The sequence below is a fragment of the Oxyura jamaicensis genome, chromosome 7 (genome assembly GCF_011077185.1).
Source record: "Oxyura jamaicensis isolate SHBP4307 breed ruddy duck chromosome 7, BPBGC_Ojam_1.0, whole genome shotgun sequence".
NCBI lineage: Eukaryota > Metazoa > Chordata > Aves > Anseriformes > Anatidae > Oxyura > Oxyura jamaicensis.
In genome coordinates, this window is record NC_048899.1 from 27,350,410 (window position 1) to 27,371,890 (window position 21,481).

A 21,481-nucleotide genomic window follows, 5' to 3' on the forward strand; every position below is an offset into this window, starting at 1 on the left:
ATCTTATTTTGCAAACTGTTTTTATTATTTCAATTTGTATTGTTTTAGAGTGGAGTGGGAAGAGAACAGACTGACAACAAACACATGTTCAAGATTAAAATTTTCACAAGATAGAATTTTCACATGGCCTTTGGCTCTCCTTAAAATAACTTGATTCTTTCATACAATATGCAGCATTTTTTTTTTTTCTTTTTAACGGAGGCTTCTTTTCTTCTTTTTTAATGTAAAATATTTAGCAGTGTAAACATGAATATATGAATCAGATTTCTGCTAATGGAACATGATTATAAATATGCAATTGTCTATAATAAAATTAAGGTTTATTATTCAGGAAAATGAACAGACAGAAAAATTCAAAAATTCACATTTTTTCCTGTTTGCATGATGAAAAAGTAGTTGCTGCATTGGAACAGTGAAAATACAATATAAAACCAGCAGACCTGCATGAATATTCATAAGCACACACATGCCTACATCAACACATTGACACGCTGTGCCTCAAAGAACAAGCAAGAGCCTCGAACCAACACTTCAGAGACAGTGTGCTAGAGCCCTTGCTTGTGCTATACCCGTATACATATTGGTTGTAAATATCCTATGGCTTACTTTGCTTGTTCTTGATGGCAAACACAGGGCTAAAGTGAAATTATCCACAACTACCCTCGTGCCTCTCTCATACTTGCTTTTCTGCCTTTGTACAGTATCTTATTTTTCATCCCTAATCTCATTGCCTTGCATTCTCTACAGAGAGCTGCACAAGACTCCTCTCTGCCAATAAGAGAAATCATCTTGCGTTATTTTGATTTTTGAGTGTATTGTCTTCTCCAGTGGTTTCTGTGCATATGTGTCATCAGGAAAAATACTACCACAGTATGAATTGGGGAATACTTATCATTTGGTATCAGTAATGTTACTGCCATAATCTCTCCCCCTGATTGTTTCCAGTTCTGTATCGTGTGTCTTGGCAGATTGACCATGCAAGGCATAACTCAAAGTGTGATATTTGGCCAGTGATGGCTTCTTTCCTTTGCATTTCTGGCAAGGAGAAAACAGCATGGTGGTAGGATTTCCAAAACTTTACTTCTGCAAAGTGAGCTGGCCAAACAGGAATCACGGAGTATCTCAACTGCTTGCCATTTGAATTAGAGAAGTGAACTGGTATGAATATTTTCCACATATGCTATTTAAGCTCTGTCTTTAGTATTTTAGCATGAAACTCAAACTAAAACTTTAATATCTCTTGAATCTGGGAAAAAAAAAAAAAGATTAACAGATAATTAATGATAGCTTAAAGTGTGCAGAGCTGTAGGTCCAGGAGATGTTATTGTGGAGATAGGTCCTAACTTCAGACTCTGTGGCTGGAGCTCGTTACCCACAGCATGAGGACTCCCAGAGCAATATTCACTCCATTAAAGAACTGAGGAGGATGACGGTTGCATGTAAATGTTGCTTGAAAACAAAATATAAATTTGTGATGACTCCTTGATGATACCTATTTCAGGCAGGGTTAAATGGAGATGTGAAAGAGGGGGGAGAGGTGGCTTAAAACCCACTTTTTCCCTTTCATAGGACATAGACTCCAAAAGTCATTAACAGAGGGTATATATGCAGAGAAATAATTATTTCTGCAATGCACAGAGTCCCACTGGAGAAATGGGTTAAGCATGTCTTGACGTATTTTTATATGCAAAGGTTTGATATAATGGAATGAAAAGTTTTGTTACTGAGAAATGAGTTTGATTGTTAAAAAGAAGACTTTTCATTTAGTTTTATTTTTAGTTCAAAGAGCCAAACAGTTAGCCTTCCTCTTCTCCCTCCCTTTATTTCCTTGCTTTCCCTCCCTTCACTTTTTCATTTGTTATATTTGTAATTTTTTTAAAAAGCTGGATTAGCTTAAAAAGAAAAAAAGTCCCTCCATGTGGAGGGAGAGAAATAGAGAAGCAGGAAGGAAAGACTTGATTATTGTTCTTCACTTCAAAACCTGTTTCAATTTTTTAAATAAAAAATATTAAATTCAAGTGGAAATGTACCATTCAAAAACTTGGGGAAATAAGTTTTTTTATTATTATTTTATTTTATTTTATTTTTCTTTTTTCTTCTCCTTCTCTATACTTTAACATTTATTTTACTTTCTCTGTAATGCATATCATGCTAGGAGTCTCTGCCACATAGCCTGCTAATAGCCATGGACTTGAGTCCCTTTTATCAGACTGTGGATTCAGTCTTGTATCAGCAAAGTGACTGGAAATTTGTCAGCATAATTTTAGCATGCTGGCTTGATCAGGTGATGCTATAGAGATTCCTATTGCTTCTTGGCATTATCTTTCATGTCTTTCAATTTGTGCTATTCATACAAATTGCTTCCAACAATGGTATTCAAAGCCAAATTTAAACATACCACTAAACTATGAGAACAGAGAACATAAGCTACAATGAAATCCAAGAACTATTGGATCATGTGATCACCTCCAGCTTAGAAATACCTAATGAATGGTAAATGCGGTTCATTTCAGCTAAATGTTGAATAACGAGCCCAGAAACAATGATGAAAGAAAGCTGATCTGATGAAGGGGTGGTAACACAGTAAGTGAGGAGTAAATGTGGGAGTTATTAAAGGCATGTCTCCTAAAACTTGGGAGCAACGATTGAGGCTTGCTGCAAAGTAATAGTTTAGGCAAAAGAAATATGCAGCCAGAGGAACACAAACCGCAGGATAGAAGATGTTTACTTGTACTTCTGTTGTGGTGAACTAAGACAAATTCCATTTCTAAACTGAAAAAATAACCTAAGTGTGCAGCACAGGTTAGCTCACATTTTACCTCACTGATTTTATCTAAATCATTAGGGAGAAGGGGAGCTGTCAATCAGCATAATGAACAGTTATAACACTTTCCTTGGGAGGGAGAGTAGGATCATCATAAATGGGGGGCTAAGTGTGTCTCCAGGTAGCTCATAACCCTCCAATTAGTACCACTTATGTGCACTGCTTGATGTGGAACAGTGTGGGTTGCTGCTCAGTCCTCCTGCTGTTGCTCCCAGCTCAATTTGGGTACTATTCCAGTTACCCCTTTTTCAAATTAAGTGGTGTGGGCAACACCTGTGTTTCCTATTTTTGGAGCCTGGCTGTCTCCCAACAGGTATTTTCCTTTCCTGCCACCCAGAGCCTGTTAATCTCCTCCCAGCACTGAGAAACAGAGGCATGCATCCAGGTAGGGAAGTGCTTCTGGATCCAAACGCTGAAGGACAGCTTTCCCTTTCAGCATACGAGAAGCCTCCAACAGGTTAGAGACTGGTCTATCACTTGTCATACAGCAGGCTAGAAAAGCTGCAGGGAAAGGGTAATTAGCTTCCCTGCCTGATGACAAGTTAAAAAATTGTTTTGGGCAATGTTCATATTGAGATGGTTTAATTAAGGCACTTGCTTCAGTTTCATTGAAATGGTCTGGCTCCTGAAATACCGTATCATATTCTGTGCTCTGAATATGGATTCAATTTCTCTCCCCATTTCTTATTTTCTCCTTTCTCTTTCTTTCTCTCCACACCAGGGAAAAATAAGAAACTTATGAATCAGTGGAACATTTTGATGTTTCCATTTGGGATGAGCTGTAGTCAATTTTAAAAATATTTTGTTGTTCAGATAGGAGCTTTTTTCCTTAGGTTCTTTCTAAACAAATTTAATTAAAACTAGTATTTCTGTGAAAGGCTTTGATTACTAAACAGCATTTGCCAGTGGAAACATTTTCCATGGGTAAATAAATTTTTGACTAGCTTTAGGTGCTTTCATTACAGCTTTCTTCACCGAAGCATTTTCAGTTAGACAAAGTCTCTTCAGTTGTGGTAAAAGTCAGACGTGTCACCACAACTGAATGTGGTCTGCTCTGCTGAACACTGCATAGTCGAGAGCAACTCAGCAGATGCAAAATACAAACACATCAACACTTGACATTCGTTGTTGTTTTTTCCTGTGTCTGCACAGAATACCTGCTCACAGGATCAGACCAAGTGTGCTGATTCTCAGAGATTCAATCTCAAGAATACAGTGAAGGAGAATGAAGGTTGGAAATTATAAGCACTGGGAGTTGATGAGGCAGTCTGAATTGTAATGGAAATGGTAGCAGGGAGGGCATAGGCAAAGAAAGGAGCATATCTGGGCAGAAAATAAATAAATAAACACACCCTGAGATTCAACGTTTGCTGTGTTTCTCTTTTTCCCTATCTCTGTTTCTGTGATATGTCTGTCTCTGAGAGAATTCTTCATGTAAAAACTCATTTGCTATAACGCGTGATTAATGTTCCTTCAGCCTTTCTTTCTCTGAGAAATGTGTGCATCTCCTTTCAGTCTTTTAGAGGCTTTAACATACCTTAAGTGAAGTAACATGCTCTTGGCAAGGGTTAAACAGACACCAGTAGAGTAGCACTCAGTTTGTTAACCCCGATGGGCTTCATAAGTACTTTCCTTAGAAGCCTTAAATTGAGAGAAAACCAGCTCTGTATTAGTGATCCTTTCCTTCCCTTTCTTTCACTGTAGTCTCTTGCTTGTCTTGTAAGTGAATGAACTGTGAGAAAGAAAACTGTCCACCTAAAATATAATTTGCTCTGCATGGTGCTGAATGAATAATTTATTGAGCTAACTGTTTGAGTACAGCATATCTAAGCACTTGATCAGATACCCTTGACTGCTTGCACAGGTGACAGGGAAAGCCGAATGAACTTTATGCCATCACAAAAGCTGACTGAAAAAACTAAAAGTAGTGAAACTGTTAGACCTTCTATCTCTGTGTAGTCTCTTATGTGAGCCAGGATGCAGAGAAAATGACAATACTTGGCAAAAAATTAAATCAATCTTCCAGTAACTTCATTTTATTTCAAGCTTTTTTTTTTTTTTTTTTTTTTTTTTTGTGTCTGTTAAATAACATAACACTACTCTCTGCATGTGGAATTGCAGGTAGTTACTGAACAAATTAAAAAAAAAGTGCAGAAATTTTCAACATTATTTGATGTGTTATATTTATTTATCAGTGCAGGGACAGCGTTTGTGTCAGTGATGCTGTGTATTCTAAAATGCATGGTGCATAAAAATTATTGATCCTTTCAAGAAGCCCAAATGATTTTTACCTTAGCCTCAGGCTCTATTAGCAATGTGGAAAATTGAAAAGAGCTCTCAAGAAAAAACTAGCATGAGATTGAAACTGCAACTGAAGACCTGTCAAGTGGAGAGATACTTATGAATTATAATGAGCATGATCTAAAGATGACATTATCCTTTAGCAGCTTGGTTAAATCTTCCCTCCTATCATATGAATCACAAAGTCCCTTAGAACAAACAAATCCAACTGGCTTTGGGAAATGTATTTAGAAGAGGTTCACATCAACTGCAGAAGGACATAGGGTACGATGGGCAGCAGGGATAAGGCTGGAAGTGTGCCAAAGGAAAGCCCTAAATTATAAGGCTGGCACAGGGGTCCAAGGTGGCTTCAGCAAAAATTCTCTCATATGGCTGCAGAAAGATTTACTTTTTTCTCATACTTGTTTTTTATGTATGCTGGGTGTTGCCTCTAAAACTTTGCAGGACATTTCACTTCACCCATAAATTCATATCCCTTTAGACATTTAACTCTCATTCATATTTCTGATGGAGGAGGGACCATTTTTCAGACATTGTCTGGGTTTGGCTGTGTATTGAGGTCTGTGTTGCAAGTGATCTGAGGTGAAAGGAAAGTTTCCCAAATACCTATCACAGAGAGGCATGTTAACAGATATGTTGGGAATCACTAGCAATAATACAAAGAAAAGAATACTATTAAAGACATGTGGCTGAAGACCACATTTGGTCCACTGGCCACTGCCTCCATGAACTGGCCTTAAACACCTCTCAACATTATTTCAAGTCAAGGGAATTACTTTTTTTAAAAAATAATAATAATAATAATTATATATATATATTTTTCTGCATATTCAGCTCTTTCATATAACTTTAAAAAAAAAAAAAAAAAAAAGATGGAAAAAATGGCAGATACCTAGAAGGAATGCAGTCATATTTGATCAAGTGAGTAGATTTTTTTTTTAATTGCTCCCATGTTGGCAGAGTGGAGGAGGATTGCAGTGAACAGCAGGTTCAAAAGCACTTCTTGGCTCAGAAGAATGATTCCATCAGACTTCCACCATGTACTTTGGTGCTACTAATACTGCTTTCTTGGACATCTTCCAGGTTATATCTGTTTAGGTTTTCTGCCAAAGGAAACTATTTGGTTTTACTGTTGTCAGCACTGCGAAGACCTCTGTGGATGCACAGTGGAATTTTCTCAGCTTTCATGCATTTGAGAATATACACTCCAGCATATTGCTGGCAACGAGTTATGCAAAGCCTGAGATGCCTAGCCCTTTCTGGTTTCTACTTCAAAATCAGAATGTGAGCAACCAATTGGAAAAAATCTTAACATGCAAGGTCTCATGCAATCCACTGAGGCAAAATAAATCCATAAAAAAGAGTACCCTTTACAACCACTTCTCTGAACACAACTCAAATGCTGATCCAGTCTTCTAGCAGAAAGAGTTTAATATCCTGGAGATATTTCCTCTCCCCTTACTAATGCACACTTATTTCAGGAGTAACACATGAACTCATGAAATGTCCACATTTAGACAGGTATAAACTGAATTAATTGAAGCATGGTTGATAAAAGCTTGCCAAAAGAGATATTACTAATTAAACTGGGATGCATTAGGATGCATTACTCTAAAACAGTTTTATTTTACACCATTAAGTATCCCAGTCAAAAGTTCCCGTGGTGGCTGATTATAGCTGAGATTCCTGCATTGACTTTGCTTTTACATGGCAGAACAGGGTCTGACTACATGTGTTTGCCTGAAGGTGAGACCGAGGAGAGGTTTTCTCTGTGCCTCGTGGCTATTTATCACTTACCTGCCAGATGGGGGGCAGTAGTCAATGCCACGGTGGAATCTGGCTGTCTGGTAGGGCTGTGGTTGGGTGTCCTGCCTGGCTCTGCCTTAGAGGGCACTGAACCTTGCAGCTGTCCCTGTATATATGAACAGAGGAGCCTAATGGTGCTCTTGGTGCGCATACACAAATATAATTTATTATGAAAATAAATATTTGGGTCTGAATTTTAGAATCAGTGTCCTAGTAGGCATGAAGAATATGAATTGCTTCCTTTTCTGCTTTGTTTGAAGAGGGTCTTCGAGAAAAGATTTTGTCTGTTTGTCTGACTAGTTAGATGTTTGGGTAACAGTAGTCACTCTAGCCTGTTACAATACTGAGGAAATGTGGTTGAGAACTGCTATTTATCTCTTTGCCAATACTTAGATACTTTCCTTAAGGAACCTTTCTAGGTGGCTAAGATTATATAAGCACAACTCTTTTTTTTTTTCTTTTAATTATTGTAATTATTTTTAAATTAAAGACAAGGTTCCCACAGACTTGATAACAATGTATGTGAGATAAAACCTTTCATTTTGTTGAACTAAGAAACTGCTCTTTAAATACTGCCTGCATTCAGCATTTTGTCCCTCGCATTACTCTTCATTCCCTAGTGAGGAGTAAGTGCTGTTGCTCTAAAACACATTGTCGCCTTTTCAGAGGGTAACAGGAAACCAATCACCTATTCAGAAAGCTCAGTAAACCATCTTCTTTAGACATTAAATTCTATATTAGGATGTAATCTCAAGCTTGGGATGAAATGAGGTCTTCTTGCCAGGTTGCATTTTATCGCTTGGGAAGCCTTTATCAGGGTAAATGGATAGTGTTGTAATTACATTTCCAAAACCTTTCCCCAACAGAAAATTATTTTCCCTGATTAAAAGCTGGTTCTCCTGACACATGCTTGGTGCTTGGAACTAATTTTGAAACAGCTGCCAGCAGTTGTATCAATTCATCTTTTATTTTCAGGCCACTTTAAACCATGTTCATTTGTTAAGACATTTTCAATTCCTACTGTGTTGCGTAGAAACAATGAACTTCTAAATCTTGAATAGATTTCATCCATTAGTTGTAAGGGTGATTTTCTTATGATCTGAAAAAAGTGGCTTGACTGCACCGTTGAACACTACCTCGTTGTAATTCCCTTGTCCTGACTCTGTGCTGAGCCGGCTGGAGGGAAGGACAGGGATGAGCAGGTGGAGAACCTGCTGGCAAAGTACAATCATTTATCTGGAACTATCACAAGCTACCCACTAGAAGAGCAGTTATCAGGCACATAGGCATGCCCTGATTGGATGACAGACTTTTTTCTAGGGACCCAGAGAAGACAGGGAAAAATTCTTTGTAATGTGGAGGTTGCTGAAATTTTAGTTACATGCTGGACTGACAAAGAGGCCTGAGGAAATAACCTGTCTGTTAAGGATGCTGTGGAAACATGGGGAGATTTATTAGCCACTCTTTTTTCTCTACTTTAAAAAGTTATTTGTTGTAATTTATCTGCAACCAAACAGAAGTTTGTCAGGCTGGGAACATTTTGGTATTCCATAGGTGTTTCAGGGAGAAGAGGTGGGCGCACTGCCAGGTCCACCTCCAGGCTCACCATGGTGGGATCATGCTGGAGCAGCTTCACCAATGCTGTGCATGGAGACTTTGACGTTGCATGCATCTCAAAGCCTCATGGGCCAGGGTCTTTGCACAAGTTTGCTGTAATCCTCCTTTGAGTTCCTGCATGTTTCATTCTGCTGTTATATCTTTTCAGTAGTCAGGATTGAACTTCTGAAGATGGGACCTGCCCTTGTCTGTAGAGACCAGCGCAGAGGGAGAGAAATGCAAACGAAGAGCTAGCGGCACAGGGGTCTGGCCCTGGTGATGGCTGTCATGCTGCTCACTGGTAATTTCCTTGTGGAAAAGAGTGCATCACAAAAATCAGCATCAGCTGTTCCCCTAGGGACACCCTTGTCATCTCATCTTCTCTGCCAAGGTGAAGCTTTCCTCTTTTTAGCTGCAGAAATTATTTCAAGAGAAAAGCTTTCTTTTAAGCAGTTTTTCCATCAATAGGTGCTGATCATGCATAAGCTGAGGAATGCTCAGAATAGTACAAAGGGATTTCTTCTTCCAGAATATATTCTGGTTTTTATTTTCATGTACATTCCTGAGTCTTTACCTCTGCTCACACCTATTTTTCATTCACACATCTTCTGTAGTATGAATATAAACAATACATTATGAATATTCATAATAACATGAACAGGTGTATTCAGACATACTGCACTATAAGTTACATTGCTGTATAAACATATGGAAAAAAAATCATATTTAGCTTACAAATATGGCAAAAGAAAAAGGCGAGGAAATAAAAAATAAAAAATAAAAATAAAATAAATAAATAAAAAAAAATGATGCTATTTCGTGCCCTGCTTGTTCAAATGATTATGAATCAACAGTTTATAATATACAAAGGTTGATAGTCTTTTAGTTTTAAGAAGTCTGGAGACCACTAGAATAGATGTTGATGGGAGGCATGCTGAGAAATACCCCAGCCATGGTCCAAGCTGTGCATCATCAGAACTGTTGGATATTATCATTCCTTTTAATGTCAGAATACAGTTGTTATTCCTCACAATAGTGACAAAATGTGGTTTATGCTTTTTCATATTTTGAAATTGGCAAGTTTTATGTGAGTCATAACTGGAACCTTTTGCAATTGCTATTTGCAGTCACTTAACATGACTTCATTGTTCAATAGAGTTCTGTGGATCTGGTAACTTATCGCAGGATGGTGATAAAACATGCAGGAGAAATAATATATATATACACACGTACTTCTGAAGGATTACGATAAACCTGAAGGAAAATTTAAAAATATATATATATAAAAGAAAGAAGAAGAAAAAAAAAAAAAAGACACTTCCAGACTTCCTTTACAGTACACTTTTGTAGCATCTTCTTTTCTAATTAGAGATGTATGTTCTCCCTACATGCAAGATTTACTGTGGACTTGACAGCTCTGCAAATTGCTTTTTAAAGTACAGCTGTTAGATTCAGTTTTGCAGATGAAAATACAGACAAAGAAAATATTAGAGAAAAGTTAAAGCACTGTTACAAAGCTAAAGAAGTTTTAGGTCAGAATGTTGGATTTAGACAGGAGATCGAAGCATTGCACACGTTCTGATTCAGTGAAATTCAGCCAGCAGCGCATATTGGGGGGGGGGGGGGGGAAACTGGTTTAAAAAGATTTCAGAGGTCACACTGTAAGACAGATTCCTATCACAAGGGTTCCTCTACGCCTTGTTTTTTCCGGGGCTTTCTTTAAAGGTTAAGGAAGCCGGATTTTTTTTTCAGTCTGCTCCTGATGTCCCCGTTGCATAGCTTGACAGACATTAAATCACACATGTAAAATACTGCAGATTTTCAGTAAGACTTAAGGGTTCTGTTCCAACTTGAACTTCTAACATGAGCAAAAGTTCTCAATAATACAAAAAACAGCATGCTCTTGGCCCTGCTCATAGCGTTTGCTTTTGTGGCTATATGAGGATCTGTATCCTTAAAAACAGATAAATAAAATGGCAAGAAGATATTTAATGCATAGTTTTAGCTTAATGAGATGTAAAATCTTTGATCCAGTAGTCTTAAAAAAAAGAATGCTAAAGGACATAGATGTTAACAGATGCTATGCTTTGATGCAGTTGCTCTTGAGACTTTTTTCTCTCCACTTCCTCAACATCATGCATTTCAAAACATAAGGGGGGGGGGGGGGGAATGTCGTGTTGAATTTTTGCTAATTTGTAAAGGCCAAAGCCTAACTAATGTACATTTCTCACTACAATGCCTCAGCAAGTTCATGGGGCTGTTCATTCGAAAGGCTCATTAGGGACCTAATCCATCTCTCATGCTGCTGTTGTAATGAAAGTAAGAATTACAAGGACAATGAGATTTTCTTCATTTAGGGAAAAGAGGTGCAGAGCTATTAAAGCCCTCACCATCCTAATTAAGTTGTGGAAAAAATATGGGTAGAATTTTCATGGCATTTACATTAATTGCACTTAGGCTGTGGCTACTAATAACAGTTTCATTAATGCAAAAGTAGTTTTGGAACAATATACAGGAAGTTTCCATTTAATGAAAGGCTACTACATTCTATATATTTATTTATTAGCTGATTGGCCATAAAAATGATACTATAATGATGGCAACAAAGGTTGACTGTAGGCAAGTTCACTTGTATTTTACACAGTGGAGAATCTGAGCTCAAATTTTACATTTTTCTTTCTCATTTTTTGAGGGGGACGGGGAGGGTGGGAGGGTGAGAATTCCCAAATAAAACAATGAGACAAACAGGAGTAAAGAACTGTCTTCAGCATGATATAGTTCATGGTTATAGCTCAAAAATTGATGATTTATTCGTTCCTCTAAAACTGACAGCAGCAGATTTCATGAAAATTTTAAATTCCTGCTCAGATATATTAAGTTTTGCTTCAGTATCCACATTCATGGGCATTGTATCTCTGCAAGTAAGGGCTTTTCAAGATCCCATCTGGGTTCCTCTGGACAAATGGGAGTGATTTATAAAGGAAACTTTAAAATGTTAAATACATATTTCATACATTACAGGTGGGTGTGAGCTGCCTCTTGATGGAGGTAGGAAGCATACTTAGTCTTTATTGCCCATTTGACATACTCATATTACAACATAGATATTAACTAACCATTTCTGTAGCTCTAAGGTAAATTAACAAATGTTGTTAATCCTCTTTTTATACAGAAGGAAGTAGATTAATTGCCTTGACCCTTGCAAAAAAGGAGGGACAGAGCCATGGACAGAATATCAGTTAATTATTCACACACAACCTCGTACCTTTTTTTTTTTTTTTTTTTTCAGTTCATCATTACCATCTAATGCACTGAACAGACATTTATAATATAAACAGCTGTGCCTTCTGGAGACACCAGCACCTTTATTTTTTTTTTATATATGTGCCCCTGGACACTGCCCTTCTCATAACTGTACAGCTGGAGGGATTTGTGAGAGTTTCACCTCATCACGTTCAACCTGTCTGGGCTCACTGAGCCTCCCTGAGCAGGACCAATTGAGTTGGGCTGAAACAGACCATAGGGGAGGAGCAAGAGCCTTTTTGCCCAGTAAAGGAGAGGTAATATCAATGTTACCAAGTAGCGACAAGTTGTCAGAACAAACGTCATCTTCAGCCAATGAGGCTTAGAAGAGGTAGTTTGCCCACACCATAGGAAACTAACTCAGTATGTAAGATGCGTAATTCTGGAGAGCTTTGTATTTTCCATGAAGCTAGTAGAAGTGGATTGTAGTATTTTTATTTATTTTTTTTTATATGCATGATTGCCTCCTAGTCCTATGCATTCAAAATACATACAGATTTTATGCAAGAATGAAGTTGACCTTAATTATCACACTGGCTAAATGCCTTGGGACTGTTTATCTCTGAGGAGTAATAGGTGTCCTCAGATAGTTCTGAGACCTGCTCTGAAGCACAATTCTTCCCCCTCACCTGGGGTTCCTATCCAACAAACATCTGCTTTTTATCTGTTTTGCTGTAGCCAAGCCAAAAAAAAAAAAAAAAAAAAAAAAACAAAAAAACACATCATGACCCTGCTTTGGTAAATATTTGACTTCAGCTCATTTTTGAGGAACTTGCACATTCAAATTGTTGGGTGATAAATGTAATTCTCTTCTAATGAGTTCTGAAAACTTCACAACCACCTGTAATTAACAAACCTATTAACAGATACTATTGTTGGAACACTCAGCCTTTTAAGTATGACAAGTGGCAGTGCACTGAGCATCTGTTTTCATTTCTCTTCCTAGGTTTGTACTGACATAACCTCCCTGTTTGCTTCAGTAGGAGCTTGTTTGGTTTCAACTGTATTAATTCGAGTTAGTGTTCCTCGAAAGGACAGATAGTATGTTTTTAAGACAGATTCATGATGGTAGAATTGAGTTTTGGGAAGATATAGATAGTTATTTCTGCTCCATATATGTCCAACTTTAAGTTCAGAGCTAGTTGTCTAACTTGAGAAGTTGTGATCGTATTTACTAAGTTTAGCCTGTACGTTTTGCAAATGAGACATTCAGTGTGAGGATAGTAAAATGTAGCTACATCTGGCACTAAAAAATTACATTAAAAATGACATTAAAAAATTCTGAGTGGCTTTCAAGAAAGGCTGTGTATGTAGCAATTTGATTTAGAATAACTGTAAATACTAGTGGGAACTACTTGTTCAGACAACACTGAAAAAGAATCTATTCTACTAGCCTCTAAAAAAGTCCTTCTTTAAATTGGTTATATGTTTACTGATATGGAGAGACTTTGAGGGGTTTTACCATCTGTTACTAATAATCTCATGGGTTTTACTTTTAAAGTACCATCAAAGGCAAGAAGAGAGATCAAACTATGCCAAATATTTCTTCTCTGTTATTTAGGTCTTTATATGTCTAATTACCTCTCTTCAGTCATTTTGATGTTATGAATTGTGTATCTGAAGCAGCTATGCTATGTCTGGAACTAAAATAAAATTTTTCATTGAAGAAAATTCATGCTAGATGTCCCAAATCCCTGCTCTCATGCTGCTCTGACTGTAAATAGACAAGTTCATTCTAGGGCTTCTGTATTTGCTTTTGGATTTCTGCTGTAGAGATGGAACTGCAAACCCACTTCAGCAGAGCCCGTAAGTATTTGCTTTCTGCTCCCTTTCTTCCTCTTTTATTTTCATAGCTGTTTTTTGGTATTCCACAGCTCATATCATTTTTTAACATAAATTTAAGAAAAAGCAAAAAGTGGATACTACCAATACTATCAATAAGGGAATAAAACAGAAAATGGGAAAAGTTATCTTCATAAATACATATTGATTTATCATATATCTCTCTATATGTGTATATATAATATATAATTATCTATTAGAAATTTGTGTGTTTTAAGTGCCCTAAACTCTTGGTTAAGCACAGCTTCATGGTGCCTAGTTTAGATTCAGAACACGAGACACTGATCTCTTGAGCAATCCCAGGGAAGATTCTCTTTCAAAGTCATTCTCAGTTTTGACCTGTGTTTCTCTTATTTTGGAATCTCACAATCAATACATCCTCTGTAGCATTTCAGCTTTTGAAGATAAGAAATATTTTGATGAAATTTCCAATCTTTAAATCTATGATTCTTTCTCCAGCTTTTTGTGGCATAAGAAAATGCAATACTTCTTGTTTTCCTTAGGAAACAATAAGTTTTTTTTCCTGTTATTGTGATGGGCCATTGTATGAATAGCATTGAGATGGACAAAAGACTGGTAATAAGTACCTCTAGCGTGGGAGATTCCTTTCTTTCCTAATCTCATTTCTTCTTCCCTGAATGCAGTTATTCAAGCTACAAGGAAGGGATTAAATTTATCCTTTTGATATTTTCATGTCCTACAGCAACATAATTAAGATGGTATTGCTATGTTCATGGTTTGTTCAGTGGAAAATCCACCATGATCTTGAACAGTATGTTATGTGTGGGTAGACTTCATTCAGGGAATTTAAATTGGATCCATTTCACATAACTGCATATGGCAAATAATTCAATGTAAAAATAAACATCTTGTCCATGTAAATACCATTCATTTAAACTGACTCTTATTTTCATGTTCCTTTAGAGCAATTACTGTCTGTCAAATTGTTGTATATATATTTCCTGCTGTCTTGAAGGGAAAAAACAACAACAACAAAAAAGCCATGGAATATTTCTTTGCTTTAATTTTTTAGCAGAGAAGAGTCTCTCTGTGTTGTATTTAAAGAGTAGTAATCAAATGTAAACACAGATTATAATTCAGATTTACTAATAAACTAAGATTAATTAGCAATATGCAGAGTTCATTTAAAAAACTAAAAAGCTTACAAGTTTAATAAGGAGTTATTAACCAGTATTCTTCATTCTTAAAATCCTCAGGGGGAGGAAAAGCACAAAGTACACACCAGGAAAATAATTGCAGAGTCCACTGGAATGACTATACCCAATGAAAAATATTAGTGTAAAACATTCACCCAGAGCTTATTAGTAAGAAATAATATCAGAAATCAAGGGGTGCTTGGTTCAGAAGTTGTTTGCACCAACTGCACAACTATCTCAAATTGCCACATTTTCTTATAAAAATTTTGACACTACCTAACTACTAGCTTTCTGGATTATAAATATAGGAATTCCTGTTTGAAGTTGCAACTAGCCTGATTCATGGAACTAACAAAACCAAGAGTGATCCAGCAGAGGTACACTTGTGCTTCCTGCTCTTCTCTTGTAGTGTGTCAATTGGGTATTCTCTACTCCTGCACCTTCCAAGTTACTTGCTTTTCTCTTAGTTGATATCACAACTGAAAATGAATTCAGCATGGTTACATTTGTTGTTGTTGTTCTTTTTTTTTTTTAATGTAAAAGAGCCTTTGTGTGTTAAAGACTATATATTTTTTTAATGAATTAATCAATTTGAAAAGAAAAAAAAAAAAGGAACTTTCTTCCTTATGTCATGCTACATTTCTGCATTATTTTACTGAAGCATATAATAGTTTTATCTCCTCCCACTTGCTTATTATGTGAAATTTTAGAACTTCAGGAAGAAATAAAGTTTTTCTTTTGCTTTAAAATTTCATGAAGTAGGAAAAGAGACAAAACTTTACTGTATACCTGGCATTCTGAAAAATTGTATGTAAGCTCTGATTCATTGGCTACAATTGGACCACTTGTGTCCTTTACGTTTTATGTATGTTTAAGTGCGTTTTTGGATTGAATCCAGGGGTAAATGTCCTCTCTCAAATTTTATAAGTAGCAACACAGAAATAGGTATAGTCTAGTAAAATAGATTATGGCTGGACAGGGAAAAATAATGGCAAGACGATTGTTGTAAAATATTGCTGGGAGATGAAGAGACCAAGGAGAAATATCCACCTGGAAGGTTTCATCTTATGCAAAGCTCAACGTTTCTGTTCTATTCTTGTGGCATAGCAGCTTCTTGAGATGTTTGGTATTGTATCTTCCAAGTTTTAATTTTGCTTTTGAGATGTTGACTTGCAGGTAGGATGTTGAAAAATAGACACAGATTGCTGTTCTATAGTACTGCCCTGCAGTCCAAAGCACACAAGTTTATTTTCAGGTAGTGCATGCTGGAATTATATGGGACACTAGAGAACCAAGGTTTAATACTGTTTTTGCCTGGTACTTTCAGAGAATACACTCCAAACAAGCCTTCTTTGTAGTATTGTGCTGCTTCATTCAATTCCTCAGGTATCAAACATTCAAGGACTCCCCAGGACATTGCCATGAGCTTGTATTTCCATCCCACCCGTTCCTGTGATAATGGTATAGTTTGTAATGTAATGTTTGTCTCACAACTACAAGGCTAGATATAACTTTGCATAAGAAAGCACATCCAAGTATACTTCAAAAATAGACTGGAGTAGAGCTAAATTATTTGTTGTTGCCCTCAGAAAGCCTGCAGCACTTTTTTTTTTTTTTTTTTTTTTTTTTTTCCCTTAAGGAAGTGAGAAATACAACGGCTCACAAAACACCATGGAAAAAAAAAGTGGAAATCTTGTTTTATAATAACAGAAATTCTGTAGGCCTTTGTGATCTGGCCTGCAATTAAAGGACTGCAAGAGTGAAGCTGCCCTGCTCAGCTGTGACGAGGTGACCATTTACGGCTGGGTGAGGCCTGTGGAGACCAGGCCAACAAAGGGCTTTCACCTAGCGGGGTGGGACAGGTTTCAGCTAGATTTTGGATGAAGATGTCTCGCAGATGAAGCTGTTGAGTTGCAACAGTGAGGTGTGGACTGAGAAATGGGAATAATCTGCCAATGTAGAGTTTTCAGAAGAGGAGGGAACATGTTGGAGGTTAGTGTTGTGCTTCTTTCCTTCAGAGTGGGGCTAGTTGGTGGTGGTCTGGAGGAGTACCCCAGGTGATAACAGCCACAGGCTGGGAAGTAGTTTATGGCTCTTGGTGTAGTCCTGAGATACATTGTGGTGTCTTGGAAATGTCCAGTTGTTGTGATGATATAGCCCTTAAGTCTAATAGCCCAAAGGTAACATAAATAAAAAACATTTTGGTCCAAACTAGCTGTGGGATGGTGTTTGGGTTGCCAGTAAACAACATTCATAAGTTGGTTATTTAGTCAAGTTTCTTTAATGTTCCTGGAGAATTACCTTGAACTGTTTAATTCTGACTTCATTGTGGAGGCATGTTATTAATTGTGTGGAGCTTGTGCAGCTGCTGCTATGTGCTGGCCTCTGAATAATAATATGCAGTAATAGTGTGGGCCTGGAAGTGATCTGTCAGGGAAATAAAGCTCCTGTAGCTATGGATATCTTATTAAGCACATTCTGTAGGAATGCTTAGAACTGTAACTTTTAATGGGATATGTGTGAAAACCAATCAAGATAAAGATTTTCTGGTGTTCAGAAAGCAATGGGGAAAGCTGTTAACTTCCATGTTCTTGTCTGCAGCCTCAGATAGGTTACCAGCCTTAATTTGGAAAAGAATAAAAGGTCAAAAGAGCTCTACACTTTTAAAAGACTTTTTCAGGAGAAATGAAAGCTGACACTTCTTTTGTAGAGTATATGGCAAAATATTTTTGAAACTAACTAATTTGTAAACTATGACCCCTTATTAAACAGTAGAAGCAGTGTGACACTGGGCTCAATCTGCGAAGCAGTCTGCTAACAGAGACAGTCCCACTCTGGTATGGGCAGCAAAAGCAGGGTGACCAAAATGTGTTCTGCACTCTTCAGGCACAGCTGAGAGCTGCAGGTGGGATCCTGAACACAACAGGGAAAAGCTGTGAAGGGGGGACAACTGAAATGTTAGTGCTCTGTGTTAAGGAATGAGGCACTACCTCAGTATTGTTGACGTTTCAAGGCACAAATGAAGCTTGCCTATTGCTGTAGCTTTGCCCCCCACCCCCGCCCCCCAGGAAAAAAAAAAAATAATAATTCCACCCAAAATAGACCCCCAAAAAATTCATTTCCTCCAGAGCTACTACATTGATACCCTGGCCACTCGTCAATAGGCTCCTTGCCTATCTGAGGACCTCAGGATGTGGATGTGGAGGTGGGGAGTAGGCACTTGCATATTTTATAGAACAAAGCAAAATTGCTGGATGATCTCTGTATTTGAACTGAGTGTACTTCTGTAGACACTGGCAATTAATTTGTGATGGCTGCAAAGCAGGGATTTCACAAATTGTGACCAAAGCGTTGTTCTGGAGCCCTGTGTTTAAGATTAACATGAGGCAATTTCCCTCTTTCTGCTACAAAGTTTGTAAATTCATTTTCTACCAAATATAGGAAAATCCTATGTCTTTCTGACAGCATACTATGAGCTCAACATCTTGACTGCACCACAATTTTGTCTGCTGCAGAGGTTCTATGTTCCTATTACAAGATGTTTAAATAATAAAATGCGTTTTTAATATTTAAATTGCTCAAGCTGTCTTCCTTAATTACTTGGGGACTTGGGGGCATTTGAATATTTTCAACAAGTTGGACAAACAGCAGGTATTTCTTTGCCCACATGTCTACTTCTCCTTTTGAATTTTTTTATGAATTTTTCAGAGATTGCAGTGCAAGTACCATAACCCAAAGAAGCTTCAAATGTATAGTGCTGCAAACAGAAACAGCAGGAGCATGGACTTGCAAAGTTTATGCCATTGAATAGGACTGGTGTCAAAAATAATGAGGCAAACTAAAAAGATACTCTGTGTGCTCCCCCAAGAAAAAGGGGAAATTATGCCTATTATTAGCAAAAGGGACTGGGAGTGAAAAATAACTGAATTATGGAAGCCTCAGCTGTAATAAAAGTTAGTAAGGCAATAAGTGAGCTGCATCAGTAGAGAGAGAAGTAATACAATTTTTGCAGTATTTATTAGTAAAAGGTAAGTCTTAAAGATTAAAAGATAAATGGCTGCAGTTTAGGGAGGAAAGACTATCTAAATTTGTTTGTTGAAGTAGAAACTCATTGAAAAGCGCATTTTTTTTCTTTTTTTTTTTTTTTTCCCCTTATTTTTCCCCCCGAAACACTTGGGGGGGGGGGGTTGTTGTTTTTTGTTTCCTTTGTTTGTTTGTTTTCCCTGAGATGTCAGGATAATGACTGATTTATGTAGTTGTTGCTGTACTTGGAATCTAAACTGAGTGCTTGTTAGAGTGATCCTTGGCTAGCTAATTTGCCAGTTGAAGATGTAATCTTGTGGTGGAAATGTAGAAAAACATAACCCTGGCTTCTAAACCATTTAATTAGGTAACTGAAAATGAGGTAGCTCCTAATAATCTTTTACTCCCTTTATTTTTCACTGAAGTCATTGTTATGCTGGCTGTAGCTCCTTTGGCTTCAGTAGGATTATTCATTTCTTAGTGTTTTTTATTGGTGCCACAGGGGAAGGAGATGTTTTTTGAAGGACCAGACCGTGTGTGTTGTTGGGAAGAGGCGGTATTTGTAAAGCTTGTGTCACTACAGATCTGTGCCTGGGTCATAGATGAGCCAGCACCAAATCTCCTAAATTCTTATGTGTGTCTGCAGTTTGGTTCCTAAAGCATGCAGACAAGCTGATTGATGGATAGTTGTATAATGTGGGGGAATGCCAAGAACACATTCCATTTCTCTGTAGCAGGAGGGCAAGGAACTACCAATAAATGTTTTGAATGAGGTAGACATGTTGTATCTTGAGTCCATCACAACTGCTTACATCACTACTTATTGCTTCATGAACCTCTTGCTATAAACAACTTGCAGCTCTTTTAAAGCCAGCACATCGAATGACCACCTTGCTGTGTTTACCTGTTGTCCCTTGAAAGAACAGAGTGCTTGCTCTAGTCAAAAAGTTTGTTTGTTTACCCAAACGGTAAGTCTATGCCTGGACTGCATTGGCAAAGAATCCAGGAGCTACTCTTCCACAGTAAAAGACAGGCAGAATGTGAGGCACCCCTGTCTCCGTGCTACAGTGGTGGGTATGTGCTTTTTTTCTCTTTAGGCATAGTCATGGTATAACTTGCATTTATTGCCTCCAGACTGCATTATTACAGCAAGCTAGATCCTTAGCAGACTGATTTTTTTGAGTGTATCCTGTTGCTATTTCACATATTTCATTTTCTTCAATCTCAAAGTCTGTTGATGGGCCAAGATACAATAGAATAGTTTAGTTAGAAAGGACCTACACAGATGAGTCCAAAGATGTTCTATAGTAAAGCTTTTCTCCATTCATAGCTTACTGAGAACATCCTGTTCTGAGAAGGCTTAAGGAGGATCATCAAAACATGTGCAGAGAGAATAATCAGGCACTTCTTTGTCTGAGAAAAAGTAAGGCAGGATCAAAACCTGTCTTGCTGATACGGAATTATCAACTTGTAAAATGAAAGGATATGCAAAGAGGAAACTCACTTGTGAAATTCTTAAAGCACAATACTCTATAATTCTAAATAGCTATATTTAGTGTCTTGATGCTGTAGAGTAAGGCACTCTGGAAATAATGAGGGTGAAACATAGGACTAGCAAAAAATATCAAGTGAATTTTATTGTTGTTCATATTTAAGCAGAAATCATACTAGCTGACTTTCAATAGATATTTATGTGCCTTAAATTATACTTAGTGGGTCTTTATTCTAAAGTGACTGAACATGTATCATTTTTCCGTGATGCTGATCTTCTTTGATGAAACATGTTCGAGTTATCACGGTACCTTTGTATTACGCTGTTGTCTTTTATCAGGACAATACTTCAAGAGCAAATGCAAAAATTTAATATACTTTAAAAATAGCTGCCATCTGCCTCTACTGAGAAGGAGAGATTGCTCCTTTATAGTGTGCTGAACTGTCCCTGGGACGTCTCAGAAGGTATTACAACTGTTTTCTTATTGTGTGTTTAAGCATTTTAAGCTTATTTTTAAAGTCCTTTTTTCTTAAGCCAGTTTGATTTTTTTGTTGTTGTTGCAAACTTGGCTTACAGTCTCCTTCCTCTTACAGAATGAAGAGGAAGAAAACAAGTTTACTTTTCCTTATAAGGGAACCACATTATTCTTGTTTGGGACAAGAGGGGAAGAAGCTTGGTTTCTTAATGTCTATAACTTCTGCTAGCGTTAAACAAGCGTGTTGTATATTTTTTAAAATAAAAAATAATTTCATTTTGTAAGCACTTCCCTCTGGGTTCTATAGCAGCACTGAGAAAGCAACTTCTGCTAAGCTTAGAATAATATCTTATTCTGTTTCTGATTAAATCTTTTGTGGTTTTGTGCACATGATTCAACTACAAGTACGTGTCTCTTAAAAAGGATGTTTTATGGGGGAACTGCCTGTGCATCTTCACCTTCACTCTTGGATGCTTGCTGTCTCTGCAGTTTCTTTCCCAAACTCTCAGTACTCATGGAGAGGGCGTGACATGATGTTCTCAGTTGCAGCTTTAGGGCTGGGAGGATAAAACCAAGATGGGTACTATTTTACTTATTATTGCCCTGTCCTTGTCAAAGGAGATTCAGGTACTCTAAAACCTGGAAAGCAAGTGGGTGAAGGA

At 37.4% G+C, this 21,481-nt stretch overlaps 1 protein-coding gene across 3 annotated transcripts in view; it reads left to right on the forward strand.

The window, feature by feature from the left end:
- CNTNAP5 (contactin associated protein family member 5) overlaps positions 1-21,481 on the forward strand; it is a 287,334-nt gene that overhangs the window by 20,692 nt on the left and 245,161 nt on the right. Inside the window, exon 1 of one of the 3 annotated variants that reach the window (XM_035332454.1) lies at positions 2,114-3,281. The exons of 1 other annotated variant lie outside the window; for it this stretch is intronic. In XM_035332454.1, coding sequence (XP_035188345.1) covers positions 3,200-3,281 — 82 coding nt within the window. In that variant the 5' untranslated portion in view covers positions 2,114-3,199. Of the gene's footprint in view, positions 1-2,113; positions 3,282-21,481 lie in introns of those variants that run through there. One more of the 3 variants, XM_035332451.1, reaches the window with a different exon arrangement.